This window comes from Melanostigma gelatinosum, assembly GCF_949748355.1.
Source record: "Melanostigma gelatinosum genome assembly, chromosome: 16".
Lineage (NCBI taxonomy): Eukaryota > Metazoa > Chordata > Actinopteri > Perciformes > Zoarcidae > Melanostigma > Melanostigma gelatinosum.
In genome coordinates this window covers 20,260,512-20,277,612 of record NC_136649.1, presented here as the reverse complement: position 1 = coordinate 20,277,612, position 17,101 = coordinate 20,260,512, and the positions used below count along the sequence as shown (strand labels likewise).

The 17,101-nt window shown below is 44.9% G+C and overlaps 1 protein-coding gene across 1 annotated transcript in view; it reads left to right on the top strand.

The window, feature by feature from the left end:
• dtnbb (dystrobrevin, beta b) overlaps positions 1-16,783 on the top strand; it is a 23,580-nt gene extending 6,797 nt beyond the window's left edge. Inside the window, exons 9-20 of the mRNA XM_079285989.1 lie at positions 1,189-1,355; positions 2,124-2,248; positions 6,439-6,513; positions 10,575-10,665; positions 11,525-11,613; positions 11,857-11,970; positions 12,863-12,959; positions 13,276-13,296; positions 14,726-14,885; positions 15,063-15,152; positions 15,468-15,521; positions 16,334-16,783. Coding sequence (XP_079142115.1) covers positions 1,189-1,355; positions 2,124-2,248; positions 6,439-6,513; positions 10,575-10,665; positions 11,525-11,613; positions 11,857-11,970; positions 12,863-12,959; positions 13,276-13,296; positions 14,726-14,885; positions 15,063-15,152; positions 15,468-15,521; positions 16,334-16,359 — 1,109 coding nt within the window. The 3' untranslated portion in view covers positions 16,360-16,783. The remainder of the gene's footprint in view (positions 1-1,188; positions 1,356-2,123; positions 2,249-6,438; positions 6,514-10,574; positions 10,666-11,524; positions 11,614-11,856; positions 11,971-12,862; positions 12,960-13,275; positions 13,297-14,725; positions 14,886-15,062; positions 15,153-15,467; positions 15,522-16,333) is intronic.
• Positions 16,784-17,101: the final 318 nt, after the last annotated feature.

The window sequence follows — 17,101 nt, the reverse complement described above, 5'->3', positions numbered from 1 at the left end:
CTCCTTCTCCCCCCTCTCCCCCTCTCCTCCTCCCTCCTCTCCTTCTCCCTCCTCTCCTTCTCCCCCCTCTCCCCCTCTCCTTCTCCCCCCTCTCCCCCTCTCCTCCTCCCTCCTCTCCTTCTCCCTCCTCTCCTTCTCCCCCCCTCTCCCTCCTCTCCTCCTCCCCCCTCTCCATCTCCCTCTCCTCCTCTTTTAACTCCGTCCACGCGTCTCATTTCACACGTGCTTGTGTGTGTTTGCATCTAGAAGAAGATTATGCTGAACACGTTTCTGGATGTGTTGATGGCCGACCCTCCCCTCAATGCCTCGTATGGCTGCCGCTCATGCACCGACTTGCCAATGTTGAAAATGGTGAGAGCTTAGACTCAGCTATTCATACTCACACTCAACCGCCATATTGGAATGTCCACATTTGATAAAACTGCCAACAACTCACAGACATGTGAAACCAGACAAGGGTCCCGACTAGGTCTTTTCAGTGGTGGAAAGTAACGAAGTACATCTATTCAAGTACTGTTTTACTGTACAACGGTGATGTACTACTCGAGTATTCCTATTTCATGCTACATTATACTTCGACTCCACTACATTTCAGAGTGAAATATTGTACCGTTTACGTGACTATATTTGTATATTTCACTGAGGTTGCCAGTTACTTTACAGATTTAAGTAACATTTAATTAATTTCTAAAATATTTAAGCAACAACATATAAAGTACGTCAAAGGTGGTTCATCTCCACCAGCTGTTACATTAAAATGCTTTCGTGTTAAATCAAGTACTTTTACTTTAATGCTTTATTACATTTTGCTGTTAATACTTTTACTTTGGCGGGTTCTTAAATTAAGGACTTTACTTGTATTAGTATTTTTACAGAGTGTTATTGCTCAGCTACTTAAGTAAAATACACGAGTACTTCTTCCACCACTGCTGTTTTACACGAGTATACAAACCTAATAGCTAAGAAACGACTGGTCTCAGCTTTCCTGAACCTCGTACGTCAGACTAAAAGGTCGTGAAGTCTTAAAAGTGACCGGATGCAAAGGTTTTGGTTTGTAAGATTATAGAAAACAAGCACAGACACATAGAGCAATGCAATGAATAGTAAGAGGTATGTAAACGAAATGAAACTGCAGAAGAGCAGCTCTCTGTAAGATGTCTCCGTTTGTCCTTGTTTTTCACCGGCCAGTCTTCCATCCGGTGGAATGTTCATATTGCCGGAGCGAGAGCATGATGGGTTTCCGGTACCGGTGCCAGCAGTGTCACGGCTACCAGCTCTGCCAGAGCTGCTTCTGGCGCGGCCATGCCAACGGTCCCCATAGCAACCAGCACCAGATGAAGGAGCACTCGTCCTGGGTGAGTGAAAAAATCCCAAATCGCTGTCGACGTGACATCGTGTCTTTCACAAAAGTCAATATCTGTGTGTGTGTGTGTGTGTGTGTGTGTGTGAGCGTCTGCAATGATTTTACAACGTGGCAGACTGTCCTGTCAGATTAACCCAAGAGGGATTTTATGAGCTTTTATTTTGGAAAATTAAGTTGTATTGACGTTTGTGACAAACTGGTGTCAATGATGTGTGTGGAACACATGTGGGACGTTGTTCACCGTATTTTATTGATTTGAGTTCTGTCCTTTTTTTTTTGCAGATTTAAGGACACTGAAATTGGTTATCAGTGAATTACAGTCACAGCATTGTCCATCAGATCTTTGATCAATAATGGAATGGCTATGCCACATTTATGTCACATTAACTTACCGTACTTGTAACTGCCAATTCCCAACTCGTAAGTAACATTCATGTCAACATCCAAGATGAAATTATGAATTTTGACAGTTCTGGTGTATTCAACTTGGCGCTCAATAAAAATGGAAGTTCCTGAAAAGATGATTAAACTCAAAGTATTTTTAACCAATTCACAACAAACTCATACAACTGTCTTCAGATACAAGCACTTAACTGAAAATGCACAAACTACAGCTGATCCACACTTCTGGCACAGTAAACAAACTGTATACCGACACAATGACACACACAAGGCAGAGCTCAACGACGAACCTTCAGTCAGCAGTTGCCGCGCTGCCAATACCTGACAGACACTCGTGTTTGTTCTGCCCTCCTCACAGAAGTCTCCGGCCAAAAAGCTGAGCCACGCAATCAGTAAATCTCTCGGCTGCGTCCCCATCGGAGAGCCGCCGCATCCCGTGTTCCCCGAGCAGGCGGAGAGACCACAGGAACTCACCCATACTGTGTAAGTACCATTCCAAAAGCATGTTACCACGGGTTGAGTCCTTAATGAGGGAAACCCGACCGATTTGTTGATTCAGCGCACAGCGAGGCCCCAGTGTGCTCGTGATCTACAGTCTCCTCTTGTCATGTAACTGCCTCCGTCTTTGATTCCCTGTCACTACATGAGTGATAAGAGTGCCATCTCGCCAAGATGTCAGCACCGGGATTATTTGCTCACGTGGGAATGGTGATATACTCCGCGGGTTAACCTCTCGGGCTCCCTCATCAGTCTGTTGGCAATGAATCGGGGCCGGTGGTATAAATCTCACACTTCCAGGCTTTGAGGCTCCTGGAAGTCATTATAGGAAATGCATTATACTGCTGCTGCCGTCTTAAACCCCGCAGACTCATTTACATTGCAGTTGAAAAACGGAACGATTTCCATAATCAATTCCGCCACCGAGATGCATCCGCACAAGTCCACACCGCTGAGGTCACTTTTTTCTCATCGTCTTTACGCCGAAAACTTTTGCCTCGCTTTTGCCCTCCACCAAAACAAAAAAAATCAAATCATCTTCCAGGTTTAAAAGGTGATTTCGTGATTTTTACTTTGATAGGATCACAGGAAATCTCTCAATTTACTTTCAACATTTCTCATGGCACATTCCACAACAGACTCCTCACATTCACGCTCCGGTCACGACGTTAAACCGATCGGGGGGGGATCTTTCTGCATTGTGCCCAAACTTACGCATTTAAGATGAAGCTTCATTTTGCATGAATTTACAATTCATCACAACGTGGAGGATCAGCTGTCGACCTGCATGTTTATCCGCACCGTGTCGGCCGAGCAGCATGAAATTACGTCACACAAGTAGATTGATATTGATTCAAATCAAATGTGTGGGTAAAACTCGTAGAAATCCGAGGGACTTCATGCCGTTCTGTATTTCTTTCAGACTTTAATGGACGAAGTGCATTGTCATGCTCTCTCAGATGGCATTTGAAGGATGGTGGCATTGTTTGTGTGTTTGTTCGATAATGATGTGCCTGTTGACCCCCGAGTCATCTGGATGTCTCTCTGTCGTTATTTTATTGTCAAAGTCCCCGTCTTTGATGTAAAATGTCTATTTTTGGTTCCAGACGCGTTTCCGTTTCTATGTGTGTGTGGTGATGAAGTAGCGCTTCTCATCAGCCGTGAAAAGATGTTTCCTAAACCTGACAGACATTCAAAATATGTATTCATCGGTGACTGGCATTCTCATTTTTGGCTCAGATTTAACCCTTCCACATTTAACTCTGCACGTCTTGGCACTGAACAGAACAGATTTTATTGGAGAGTCTAAAAGACACTATTTTGTGAAACCGCTCGCGTCCTCGACAGAGTGAATCTATTCTGAAAAAGTGTTTTTTTAAATATTTACTGGCGTCTGAAAGCAAAGACCAACAGCGAGCTGAGCTGTGAGTCTTTCCCTCCGCTCAGCACTTGTCAGAGAGATTCTTGCGGATTTGTGTTTTGGAGAGTTTGAGTTGCAGGCTTGGGATGATGCACCGTCTGTCTCAGCAACTTTAAATCCATCGTACGGCTTCTTACCTGCAGACTTAGCGCTGCTTCTGCCAAAAAGACTTCAAACGCCGAAATAGTCGAAAATAGGCATCTTACCGTACTTTGCATTGATGTGGAACACACACTTTAGTGTCAAAATCTCAGTGCCATGCTTAATATTTAACAATTTTCAGCTCTCTATATAATCCCCAGGAATCCCCTTTTAATCGCCTTCCTCTGTTTTTAACATCTTTCTTTGTTCTCCTGGTCGTATTCCATCAGTGTCTTTTGAAATGGAGAGAACGGGCATGAAATTCACTTTTCTGTGAGCGTGATCCGTTGAGGTTTTTAATGGCAGAGGCATCGGGGGAAACAGGAGCACCCTTTGCCAGCGGGAGAGGATGCTTCACGTTTGCGTATTATTTTTAGCCGGCTGAGAGAAGTTGAAGGCCGCCGTGCAGCCGTCGTTTGTCGGAAATAAGCTGAATATATGTGTGAAGCCTCACCAGACTTCACTTCCTCCTCTACCCCTGCCAAGTGCGAGGAAAGGGTGGCCCGTTGTCATGCACTGCACGCAGGTAGCACGAGGCTGAGCGCATTGCATACTCTGATCTTTTAGAGCCTAAATGTTGTGTTCGCTCACTCCGGTTTGAACTCTGAGGCACCGGCTGAAACACTGGGCTCTGTGTCTTTGATCAGCATTTCTTCAGAGCCGCTGAACCACGGGGGGGGGGGCTGTAGACACACTGATGTGAATGAGTTAGGACGTCTGTTAGAATGAATCCAAATCTGAGAGGAAAATCAAATACTTTGACGTAAGAAGAAGAAGGAGAAGCCCTACAGTTCCACAGGGGTTATAGTGGTGTGCTTGGAAAGGACTGCTGATTATTTATAGCGGGATCGCTGTGAGGAGCTTTGACTTATATAACTCGCTGAAGGTAAGAGGAGGAAAGAGTCGAGATGTCTAAAATGCAATAATAGTATGCACTGCAGAGGTTTGTTTTCGAGACGAGAGTAGAAGTTGCAATTGAGGTATTTTGAGCAAGTGGCATTTCCCTAATTTCCAGTGTGTATTCATGTGTTAGAGAGAGGCGATTAGACAGAGTCAGAGCAGAGAGAGAGAGAGAGAGAGAGAGAGAGAGAGAGAGAGAGAGAGAGAGAGAGAGAGAGAGAGAGAGAGAGTCAGAGCAGAGAGAGAGAGAGAGAGAGAGAGAGAGAGAGAGAGAGAGAGAGAGAGAGAGAGAGAGAGAGAGAGAGAGAGAGAGAGAGAGAGAGAGAGAGAGAGAGAATCCACGTCGTCACAAAGTCACGTGACCGCCGAGTTTCCTTGGAGACAGCAGCAGTGTAGTACATTGAGACGCTCGCTCGCTCAGCTGAGGGCAGATTAGGCATCTGGAAACAGCTGCAGTTGGATGTATTTTGCCAGCCGGGCAGGTGCTCTCTCTCCTCACAGAGGTAAGTGTGATGCCCCGCGTCTCCTCTTCTGTCTGCACCCTCGGGGTGGATTATTGTGAAGATAATGAGCGTTAAATGAGAGGTAAACGTGCACACAGTCTAGTCTGCGAAGGAGACTAAAAGGCAGCATGTGCAGGTGTCGAGGACAGTTTTTATATTATTGTTTGATTGTTGTTGTAATATATAAATGAGTTCTGCAGGACCGTCCTTGGCTGAATCCGTCGGGCTAGTCCAGAGGGAAAAGTGAATGTATGAACCAATAAATACTTCAGTGTCTTTAAAAAGAACCCGCTTAACCCCCACGAGCATCCACATTAATGCAGGGAAATGTGTACTTTGGCTTATGAACAGCTCGCAGATTATTTGAATACAATCAATGATCCAGAAGTGATGCAGCTTCACTCGCTCTTATTTTTAGAAGCACAATAATACACAGAGAAGAAGAGCGCGTGTGCTGCTGAGGCACTGTGTCTTGTGCTGATAACAGTATTCCGCACAACGGGGATAGAAATAGTTCGATTTTGGCCAAAAAAAAAAAAATGCTGATTGGACAAATAAGCGTATCGGGACACTATGTGATAATGAGGTGCTTTAAATGAAACCGTCAGTTACAATAGACAACTACAGAGAGCGACGACGTTGTAAGATCGAGGCGATGCTACTACAGAGACGTGGAAATGGAGGGGAGCTCTCTGTGGCGGGTGGAGTGTGAAGCAGAGAGCACCTGAGCGATATATTCTGATCGGTTAATGAGACTCCGTGGTCCGAGGCTTTGGGCTCCGGTGAGCTCGCGGGGGGGGGGGATGCAGCAGCCAGATGGACCCCATCGCTTTGTTTACTCTCACACATTACCTCCCACAATGTCACCTTTCCTCGTTTTTCCGCAGACCTCCAGCTTAATTCGTTTCCTTGTCTCTCGCTCATGTTAATTCGGTTGAAGCTAATAGCCCTAAAAACAGTTCAATTCCCGGAAAAGTAAATTATTTCGTGAACTCAAGAACAACATTTTGCGCGCCACACTACAGTACGGTTTACAATGATCCCCCTGCCACCTCCTCTTACTCTCTTTTGTACAGTTGGATTAAATTGAAGTCAGGATTGCTGATTCATGATCACTAATACAATGCAAATGCCCTCTGCCCAATTCCCTGGTGACAAGCGCCACAGGCCTCTGCAGTGTAGCATTAAAGACCTCTAATCTTGTCTTTTAGTCAGCCGAAACCAGCGGCCGGCAACATGAACGACACAATGCTCATGTCCTCTGGGACACCTACTCCGACCAAGAGGTAAGCACTCCCAGGCAACAAACAGCACAATGTCTTTTTAAAGATGTGGTTCTGATTATTCCACGTCATTAGCTAACGCTTTCTGGAAAGATGACAAAGTCTCACGCTGAGTTACACGCCTGCAAAAAAATCCCACAGAATTCACTCAGAATGGGCGACAGGTTCCCTCTCGTCAGTGGAAACGGCGAGAACAGCGCAGAGAATCAGACGACGGCTGTTATTCGTTCCCTCACACTTGACACACATTTCTGCATCCGAGCAGCGTGCCCTTGTGAGAGTATTTTGGGAGAAAGATGTTGTTACGCTGTCGTGAAGAATATGTGAGCACCCCTACTTCAAAGGGTTGATATGACGAACGGATTATGATAGAATTGGAGCCTCGTCGTGTCAGCGGATTGCAGGCGAGAGGCCCCGTGAAAGCAGTCCTCTCATTTCAGCCCCTCTCAGTTAAAGGCCACCTCTGTTGTTATTTACTCCCATTGGTAATGAGCCATTGTGGTTATGAATGATAACAGAGCACTTTGAGGCGGCTTCACTGGCTCTGCACTCTGTCCCGTGCGGGGTGGATTTTCCCTTTGCGTGTACAGTATCCGTCTCTCTCTCACATCTTTCCGTCAGTTTGTGTTTGCGAGATGAGACTGCTCAGGGACTCAGGACTTCCCACGGCACATTAGAAGCCACAGTCTGGAGTACAGAAAGAGAAGAGCGGTGTGAACATCAACCCTGCGTTAGAGCTGGCGTTTGATTGAACTCCAGAAAATAAACTTTGGTAGAGAATTCAGAAAGAGCTGGAGTGAAGTCTGTGGCTGTTTCTTTCCACCGGGCCGGGATATCCTACGGTACTACCGGGGACCCAGACAGCTGAAGGGCAGCATAAAAAATCTCCATCAGCGCAAGACCGAACCTTAAAATGTGAAAGTCAAAGGGGCGAGGTCATGCCGACACTCCCTTACTGCTCTCCGTTACGTTAAAGGTGTAGTTATCGAGCCTTGCTGGAAGATTTCCTCTGTAGAACAACGCAATGCTAACAATCAATACTGGATTAAGTTTCCTGCAGAGATGGACGTTTTGTGCAGTGCGGCCTCGTCTCAGAGGGCCGACAGTATCACGATTACGGCGGCTTTGAAGGAGGCTGACGAGACGAGGGCACCCAGACCCGTGGAGGTCAGTGGAAGACGTCATGTGACGCTCTCCTGAGGTTTGTTTCACTTTTGGCAGAAATGAAGGCGCCTGATAACCTTTGTCTTGACATTTTGCTCCGTGAGTCAGAGCTGCTTTGGGAAGATGTCATGCACCGATGATGCTGCTGCCTTGGGGGGGCATAACAACTACAAAGCTGCCATATTTAGGGCATAAATTGCGCATTAAGCCACCGTGACGCTTCCGGAATAAGTTGTGTTGAGAGTGTGGATACCGGTAGATGGGATGTTGAATGAGGCGGGAAGGAGCAGGCTTCACTTCAGGTTTGCTTGCAGAGAACAGAAGGCCGGTTCGTAGCAGCCTCTCGCTGTGTCATATTTGGTTTGTAAATATTATTCTATTATTACAATTACCCGGCACCGGTTCCGCCTGCTCTCACATGAAGGGCCGATGAGTCAAAGATGCAGCTGCTGAATAATGCAAAGCTCCTTGTGGCTCTGCCTCGGTTCAAGAGCCTCCAAACTGAACAGCAGCACCGGTGCCGCCCTTCCTTCGTTGACCCTTTGAGACTCAGAGGAGAACACAAGACACATCGGTGACTGTGTGCCGTCAGTGCAAAGTAGAAACTGAATGCACCCCGTTTGAGAAATGGTGGGTGTTGTGCTTCCAGCCTCCATCACGGTCTGCTCTGCTGACATGGCATCTGCTCCCTCCCACCTCTCTCTCTCTCTCTCTCAGAGACAATCGCTCACCACCACGAGCTCGTCCTCCAAGGGCGAAGCGCAATTTATTACCCGTTAGTCATGCAGAACCACGGCGGCGGAAGATAAAATGAAAAAAGGAAAAAGAAAGCGCCGCGTCGAGCTTGATGAGTTTTGATTCAGAGTTAAGGGAGAATTGGCTAAATGTGAGTCAGAGTGGAAACACGGTCATTACTTGTGTGACACATGCTCGACATAAAAGCCTGAAAGTATTAAAACAATGTGTTTGTACCTCAAATGGATCACGCTGTGCTTTGCAATGACTCAATATTATCGTGTTGTGATTTTCAGTGGAGTTGCATTGTGATGAAAGTCAAACATTTTATTACTATTTTACAAATTTCCGCCATCAAAATGAATGACTCCAGGCAGATTCTAGTGATTTTAGTTCCATCATCGTGGAACGAAGTTTTTGATTTGCATTGAACATTGATTTCATTACTTTAAATGTGATTTTACGTACATTTGGCAACGCGTCACTTTAAGTCGCCCTGTTTAGCATTAATACGCAGTAAGAATACTAATATAAATTGAACGCGTGGAGCTCATCGTAATCATTTTCATGTACTTAAGGTAACATGAGGCCAGGGATTACTGTGTCACTAAAAAACAAGTCTGAACAATTGTAACTAAATACACAAAGTTATACGGAAGAGATCGATCACGTCACGACCGATATCCAAAGCAGCTGACACGGCAAAATCAGATCTGCAAATAGTTAACCGATGAAATAGCTAAAGATTCAAGATTTAAAAGAACTATAAGATACCTTCGATGATATTGCAAGATGATTGTCCCTTATTGTCAATAAGACGATACAGAGTAATGATAGATAAGTATTTGTCTTTAGATCGGATTAAAAATGCACAAAATATATTGTTATTAATATCAGGGTATTGATTCCAACCACATTGCCTCGTCCTATTGACGAGTAAACATGCCATCCATCGTGAAATCTGCCGGGGAAAATCGGGAACAAGATGCATCGTCCCTTCAGATGTTCAACAGATGTGCATCTCCAGCCTCTAGAAGTCTTGACCTTCAGTTATATCACAATCAGGCCAATCGGAACACAGTGCTTAAAAAGCATAATCGGTCACGTTTTACGACCGAAATAGCACCAGTGGTGTCTGAGATATTGTGTGCGGGGAAAAGAAAAGAAGAGAAATGCTGCCATTTTCAACTGAGAGAGGAAAATAAAACGTTTCTGGGAAAGAAGCCAGTTGAGGAGGGCTTGAAGGCAGTCAATGCATCTTTGTCCAGAACCTGGAAGAGACCATCAGGTGGTGCCAGCAAACTCCCTGATGGAGCAGCTTTGATCCTGATGCCGCCCAAACATCCAGACATGCAGTCCAGCTCCAAAAGAGCTGGTTGGGTCTTTAACTCAGGCTCTGTCTACGCTTTAGCCTGAGGATGCGAGTCAATTATTTACATCGTGTCCCATTTTGCAAGACATTTCCTGTCAGTCTAGTTAAATCAGGTGACACTATCTTGAAACAAGTCGAATGATCCGAAGAGTATTTTTAAGATATCATCACTGGGCCTTTGAAACGAGCGCGTTGGAAGCTGGAGCAACGATCTCATCACACAGGCAGCTTTTATTGTCATCCGCTTTGAGAAAGATACGATTTTAATCGAAAAGTGGATGAAAAGGCCGGTTTGCAGTGTGTTTCAGGGCCTGGGGGTAGTCAGAGCTGCAGGCGCTCTGTGCTCGTTGCTGCGGCGGCTTTGGAGCCAGATTGGGTTTAATGGTCTGAACCACCGCTCGCTCTCCCGTCAGCGTTAGACGGAGCCCGGCTGCGTTCCTCTCCTTCACTCTTCATCGCGGACCGCCTGCCGAGAAGGGACAGCACATGTCCCGTCATCTGTCCACACCATATGCCACGGCCATTTAAAGTGCCGTGCCTTATTTGACATGTCCAGTCGGTGATGAAATGGCCAGAACGAGCATTCTCTATGATCCATCTCGGTCCACTGCCACGACCAATTATCTGTCCATCAACACCAAGTGTCACACATTAAGGTCTCCTCAATTCTACAGCTTGACGTCATCACTTTGACTCGACAAACTTTCCCTCCTTCTTGCACAAGAGCAGTTCACAGTAGAGTCGGCGTTGCTGTGTGTGTGTGTGACGTGTCTCTGTCTGTGACTTTGGGCAGTGTCTTGGAGAGTCCCAGTCGGCTGGATGAAGAGCACCGCCTCATCGCTCGCTACGCTGCCCGCCTGGCAGCCGAGGCGGGCAACTCCACAGTGAGTGTCTCGCAGTCCGGCCCTCGGTGGGCGTCAGTCAACCCGCATCGCACGTCTCACGTTTTCGACGAGTTATTCTAGGCGCTTCATTGAGGCGAGAGAACTTCCATGTTGAAACTGCAGCGTGAAGGCTACTCAAGTTCAAGTTAAACCATGTAATACTGGTTTCCCTGCAGTTTTTACTTGTTATGATTACTTTTTAAAAATCATCCGCTGTGAAAATCTTATTTTGGAGACACATTTTTGGTGATTATGGTGATTGATAACCAACACAAACGCAATGTGTTTCCTGTGACTGCTTCACAATAAAAGCCACCGCGTGTTTCACCGGTTGATGGCTTTTAATGTGCGACGCCGGCAGCAGCAAATGTTGGGTTTGCTCTTGCAACTTAATGTAACTCTGACATGTGTCAGTGAGGCTAATATCAATTCGATCAAATTGTTCTGGATGACAAACATTTTTCCTGTGAATCCCTCACACCTAATGTAGGCAATCTGAATCCAGTGCGAGAATGGCGGACTCCGCCACTACTAATAGAAACTAGAAACAAGAAATATTCATGACTAAATAAGCACCGTCGAGGAATTCTTTGATAAAAAATAGAAGCATGCGTTTCAGGAGAGAAGTTAACTACGACGCCCAAGGAACAGTTTTCTGAGGCAGTAACCGTTCATGTAGGGCTACTTCGGGTTTATACTCTGCATCCCTTTGGCTGAAGGAACGCTGTGGTGAGATGAAATGACTCCCTGCGTATGCAGAAACATTACACGTCTCCAGCAGAGCGTCATTCCTGCTCACCGTGGTCAGAAGGTAGCGTTTTGGTTGTTGATGCCGTTCTATGCTCGTTCTGTTTTTCAGCAGCAATGTCCTCCAACAGATCTGGGTTTCAACTTTGACGCCAATAAGCAACAGAGACAGCTGATTGCAGAGCTGGAGAACAAAAACAGGTAAGATGTAGTGTTCTCACACCAGTTATTTATTAGAAGCTAATCAGTGCTATTTTACTGATGGGTTGGCTGGTTGGCAGTGGCGTAAAGTAACGTAAGTAAAGTAAGAATCTTTGTGTTTTCAACAGCTTAATATTCAGTTGGTTGCAATCTAAAACCTAACCTCTCGATGGAGCCTAAACTCTGGTCCTCTAAGTGAAGAATCTTTGGCTGTTTACTTAACTGGTTGATTAACTCATTCAGGGAGATCCTCCAGGAGATCCAGCGGCTGCGTTTGGAGCACGAGAAGGCCTCCCAGCCGACCCCAGAAAAAGCTCAACAAAACCCCACGCTGCTTACTGAACTGCGGCTCCTCAGGTATTATCCCTGCCGACACCACCGCCCCTCTGACCAGAGCATCTTCCTCCCAACAACAGGAGGAGATATAGCCATATATCAAAGCAAACCAAGAAGTAAAACCACTTCAGGGCTGGCCTAAATAATGAATCAGCAGTCAGGTCGACAGCCATGGCAGCGATTTCAATGCAACATTGATCGAATGTTTTATAACATACTTTGACGTTACCTTTATTCGGCCCCCGGCATACAGAGCAGAGCAGAGGTGTTCACAGTCTGCAGATGTGTGTTTTTGGAGGTCGACTAAAAAACAGACAGATTTTTGCAAAATGCAGTTACTCACTGTGAACAGCAGAGGGCGATAATGGGCCAGAATCTTCCACTGAAATGGCCAGACATTTACAGGGGTGTCCAACGTAAGTTGCCTGGGAGAGGTCAGCTCCGTAAATAAGTATGTGTGTGTGTGTGTGGGGGGGGGGGGGCTCCTTTTTATGCTCCAATATCGTAGCCTTTCTAAATAAAAGAAAAATCACAGTGGGGGACAAACTTGGTGGGCCAGATTTAATAGTAAATTAAACACATTGAGGCCTTTGTGAGCCACTATGCCAATTAAGGTATTTGCAACTGTGGCATAGTAAAGATCGTGAAATATAGTGCAGTGGCATGATGCAAGTGGCATATGACTGCAGTATGTGTCTGACCCTCGACTTATTGGACCCTAAGGTAAATCTGAATCCCCTCTCACACATCTCTACAGGAAACACGTGCATTTGTGAAATATTTTGACACTGTTCACAAGAATAGGAAAGGGATTTCGCCAAACAATTAAGCTGTAATGCTTGGTTTAAGATCCAGGTAGAGCTTCCTCCCTTGTGTTCTAATGTCCCTAAAAAGTCCGTCCGTTCTGCCGCAGACACAGGAAGGACGAGCTGGAGAGGCGCATGTCGGCCCTGCAGGAGAGCAGACGGGAGCTGATGGTGCAGCTGGAGGGACTCATGAGGCTGCTGAAGGTGAGACGGTCGCCTGTTTCTAGAAGGCTGCTGATATCCCAGGATGGTGCATAAACACTAAGCCACTGGCCTTCATTAAAATAGCATTTTAAAAAGGTTTTGTCTCTGCTAATCAAGTTGACATGATTCGGTTTTAAAAGCTTTGGTGGCGTGTTTGATTAAATGAGATGTTGACATGTTTGATTCTTTAAAAACCAAAGACAATGCGTCGTATGGTGCATGCAGAAAACCCTTTCTTCTTCTTCTGCCGCTGCTTTAATTCTGTTGCTCTCACTCTTCTTGCTCTCTCTCACTGCTTACCTGTGCTGGCTGATAGGATGAGGAGCAGAAGCAGGCTGTAAGTTGCCTTTAATTCAGTTTGCAAGGCTACAATACCTGGCTCTAGTCTCAGCACTTAGTTTAATGCTACCAGACTCCTCCTTCACACAGATGCGATTGAAGGAGGTTTTTACGAGAGGTTTTAGGAAGGAAGATAATAGGATTCCACTATCTAACTGGGTTACAGTGATCTAGTCCTCTTATCCAGGCTAATCCACCAGCACCATTGTGGAGCAAAACTACAGACTGCAACACAGTCTTTCAAATCTGTTTTCTCAAGTCCTTAGTCCAAACAAGGTGAGAGAACTGTGTTGTTTTTAAGCTCAAATGTCAGGGACCTGTTCCTTTCATCTGCACTAACAACCTCCCTTCTAATGTGACTGCAGTCTGGCCGGCCATCTGCTGCTTGGCTCCGAGCCATCGACCCGGGGCTGCACCAGTCCCAGAGAAGCACAGTGATCCTTTCTCTGAGACGTACAGCTCTCATCTCAGCACAGGCCCAGTCGCTCTCCCACACATTGTTCTCATGAACCCGTCAAAGCAGTCGCGGTGCACCACAGACACACAGAGTATATCGCCAGCCAGTGTAGGGATTCCCAGACGGTTTTCTTGCCTTTAAACCATTGTTTTTGTCTGTTCTCCCTTAAAGGATTAAGTTCTTTTGGTCACATCTGTGTTTTAATAAACGTCACTTTTAGAAGCCAAAAAGGTCATCTCTTCCCAAAGAGCTGCAATCTGTGACTGCAATACGGCGTCTTCCATAGAAAAGCAGTCGTTCCAGAATTGGCTTTGTTGATTCAGAGATTAATCGGATTTATCTCGATCGGAAGCCCAGATCCACTAAAAGCTCGCAGATGGACGACTATCCAGTACGTTATGAAAATGACCAAACATGTTCGATACAAAACGTGTACATCTCATTCCTTTGGTGATAAATATAGTTGCTGATGCAAATCAACTCAAAACATGTTTCAACAACAACTTATTGTGAGACCTTTTAAAAGGTCATGTTGTTCTTATGTATTATGGGACGAATAATCTCGGGATTAAAGGAACAGTTGGACATTTTGGGAAATTTATTTCTTGCAGAGAGAGACCAGACTGTACCGTAAATATGAAGCTATGTCGGTTAGCATAGCTTAGCATAAAGACCGGAAACGGGGAAACAGCTAGCCTGGCTCCGTCCAAAGGTAACAAAATCTGCACACCACCTCTAAAGCGCACTCGTTTTCACGTTACATCTCATTCTTAAATCCGTAAAAAACAAAAACTGTGGTTCCGTATCGACACAAAGGTGCAAAATCAATCTTCTGATGTAACGTTCGACATGACGGCAAATGAGCATTTTCCCCAAAATGTCAAACGATTGCATACAGTACAGCGAATACCTAATTCTAAAATGTTTAGCTGATGATACTGTAACTGTCATGGGTGTTTTTATGTTGCAGTCCCAGTCTGGATGCTCTCCTCATTCCTCCCCAAGTCACGGGGCGGGCTGCTCCATGCCCATGCCCATACGCTCCACCTCGGCCGGGTCCACCCCGACTCACACACCGCAGGACTGCCTGGCAGGGGTGGGGGGGGACGTGCTCGATGCCTTCGCACAGGGTGAGTGTGCACCAACACCCGAAAACAAAGGGCGTTCGTTCAAAAGCACAACCTATAACATAGTTATTATGATATGCAGAAAAAATGATATTTTGCAGACCTATTTACACTCTCACATGATTGTACAGAAACTGCATGTGTTGATATTTTGATTTGAAAATGTTTATTTTTTTCTAGGTGTACCTAGAAATCTTCGGAATGATCTATTAGTTGCTGCTGACTCAATCACAAACACCATGTCGTCACTGGTGAAAGAGCTCCACTCAGGTTAGTCCCGACCACCGGGCCTCAGAGCGGCGTAGCACATGTTTACAGCCCAGTTTGCGTTTTCTACTTTTTTGTCATGTAGTTCTTTTTCTCATTTATTTGGGAAGGTGGTCCTCTTCTTTTGACATTCAGAAGTAGGTTTCAGTTTCATGTTTTGAGTCCGTTTCATCGTCTGGATTATGAATCCACCTTTGATATCTTACTCCGCATGTTTGTCGTTTTCCCACCTTCTCCTGGTATGTTTCCCTCCATGTCTGAGTTTTTACATGGTGACCAAAAACATTGTCACTGCAATCTCAAGTTTTGTTTTTACAGTTGATGAAGTGGGAGTGGAAGAGGAGACCAACATGTGGAACGGTGGGGACAGAGGTAAGTCTCTCAGAGCCGGTTTTATTATAAAGTCATTCTAAAGTATACCACTCAAGAACTGAATGATTTGTGTTCATCATATAAATAAGACAAAACATGAACAGTATTTCCTTCCATTTCTTCAGCTGAAGCACAATGAAAAACAAAAAGTAGGATTTATAGTGAATTTATATTATATTATGCATATATAACGTGGTATAGTCGTTGAGAATCACTGTGGTGGTAATCATTTTATTAAAATCAGACGTTACTTATCCTGTTATTGTATGAAAATAGTTTTCCACTGATGATGGGTTGATTATCGAGAAATCAAGCCGTTATTTTCCCTCGTTAACAGAATATATATCTTGTTTTAAAAGAAAATAAAAAAAACATTTTAACGTGTTAATTATCACATTATCTAAAAAAAAAAAACATAGTTTAGTCGAGATAACGAGATAATTAACCCGCCATCCCGAGAAAACAACCCGTTAATGTATCTTGGGAAACAACAGCTAGTTTTGTCAAGATAATTAACCCACTGACATTGTGAGATTAGGGGATAATTAACCTATGATCTCAAGATAATTAAACTAATGCAACCCGACCGTTGTTGGCTTCCGTATATAACAAGTAGTTGGTGCTTTATCCACCAATAAAATACTTACAACCCTCCATCCAACGTAGCAGGGCACCATGGCACAGTGCCACAGTCATTTATACTTTTTTTTTTTTACAAATTAATTCAGACTTTGCAGGCTGTCAGCAGCTCTAAATATGCTCTTCTGTGTGTGTGTGTGTGTGTGTGTGTGTGTGTGTGTGTGTGTGTCCAGGCACATTGAGAGTACAGAAGCACTGAGGACAAGCTGACACCATTCCACCCTGTAAGGACATTCAGTCATCAACTGGAGAGAACAACAACAACAACAACAACCCCCGGCATTAGCACGTAGAGTAATGCATGCTGTAATCGAACAGGATTTCACTATGTGAAAAAAAAACAAAAAAAAACGTCTCTTCACACCTTGCAGGTAGCAAAATGTGTGTAACTAGTGAGTGTGTGTGTTGTCCTGTAAACAAAATCTGTAATTAATTAATGAGTTCCCTCATGACTGCTAAGGAATGGCTTGCTGTGCTTTCTCCCCCAACTGTTCCATTGCAGCAGATCATTGTGTATGTAGAATACTGTAAACACATGACCACGGGAACGCCCCCAAATCACGCTGACATGTTCCCCGTTAGTGACTTTGTATGACTGGCGCTAGTATTTTGCTTTTGTTTTATTTTTGGATCATTTTTGCATGAAGTTGCACTCGTGGATTTTTGGATTTAGGGACTGCACCATGCTGTGCCAGCTCTCTGTGGGTTCATGATGACAGCTGGAGTGTCAGAATGTGTCTTGTCTCAGAATTCCCGCCGAAGTGCGTTTACTTTCGCATTCTGAAGTTTTTTTAAAAGTGGAATTCTGGATATGCTCCAGTTTCAGTTAATAATAGTTTGACATTTTGGGAAAAACACATTCGCCTACTTGCTGAGAGTAAGATGAGATCGATACCATTCTCATATTTATGTTACGCTGGACCCTGAAAATGGTTAGCTTA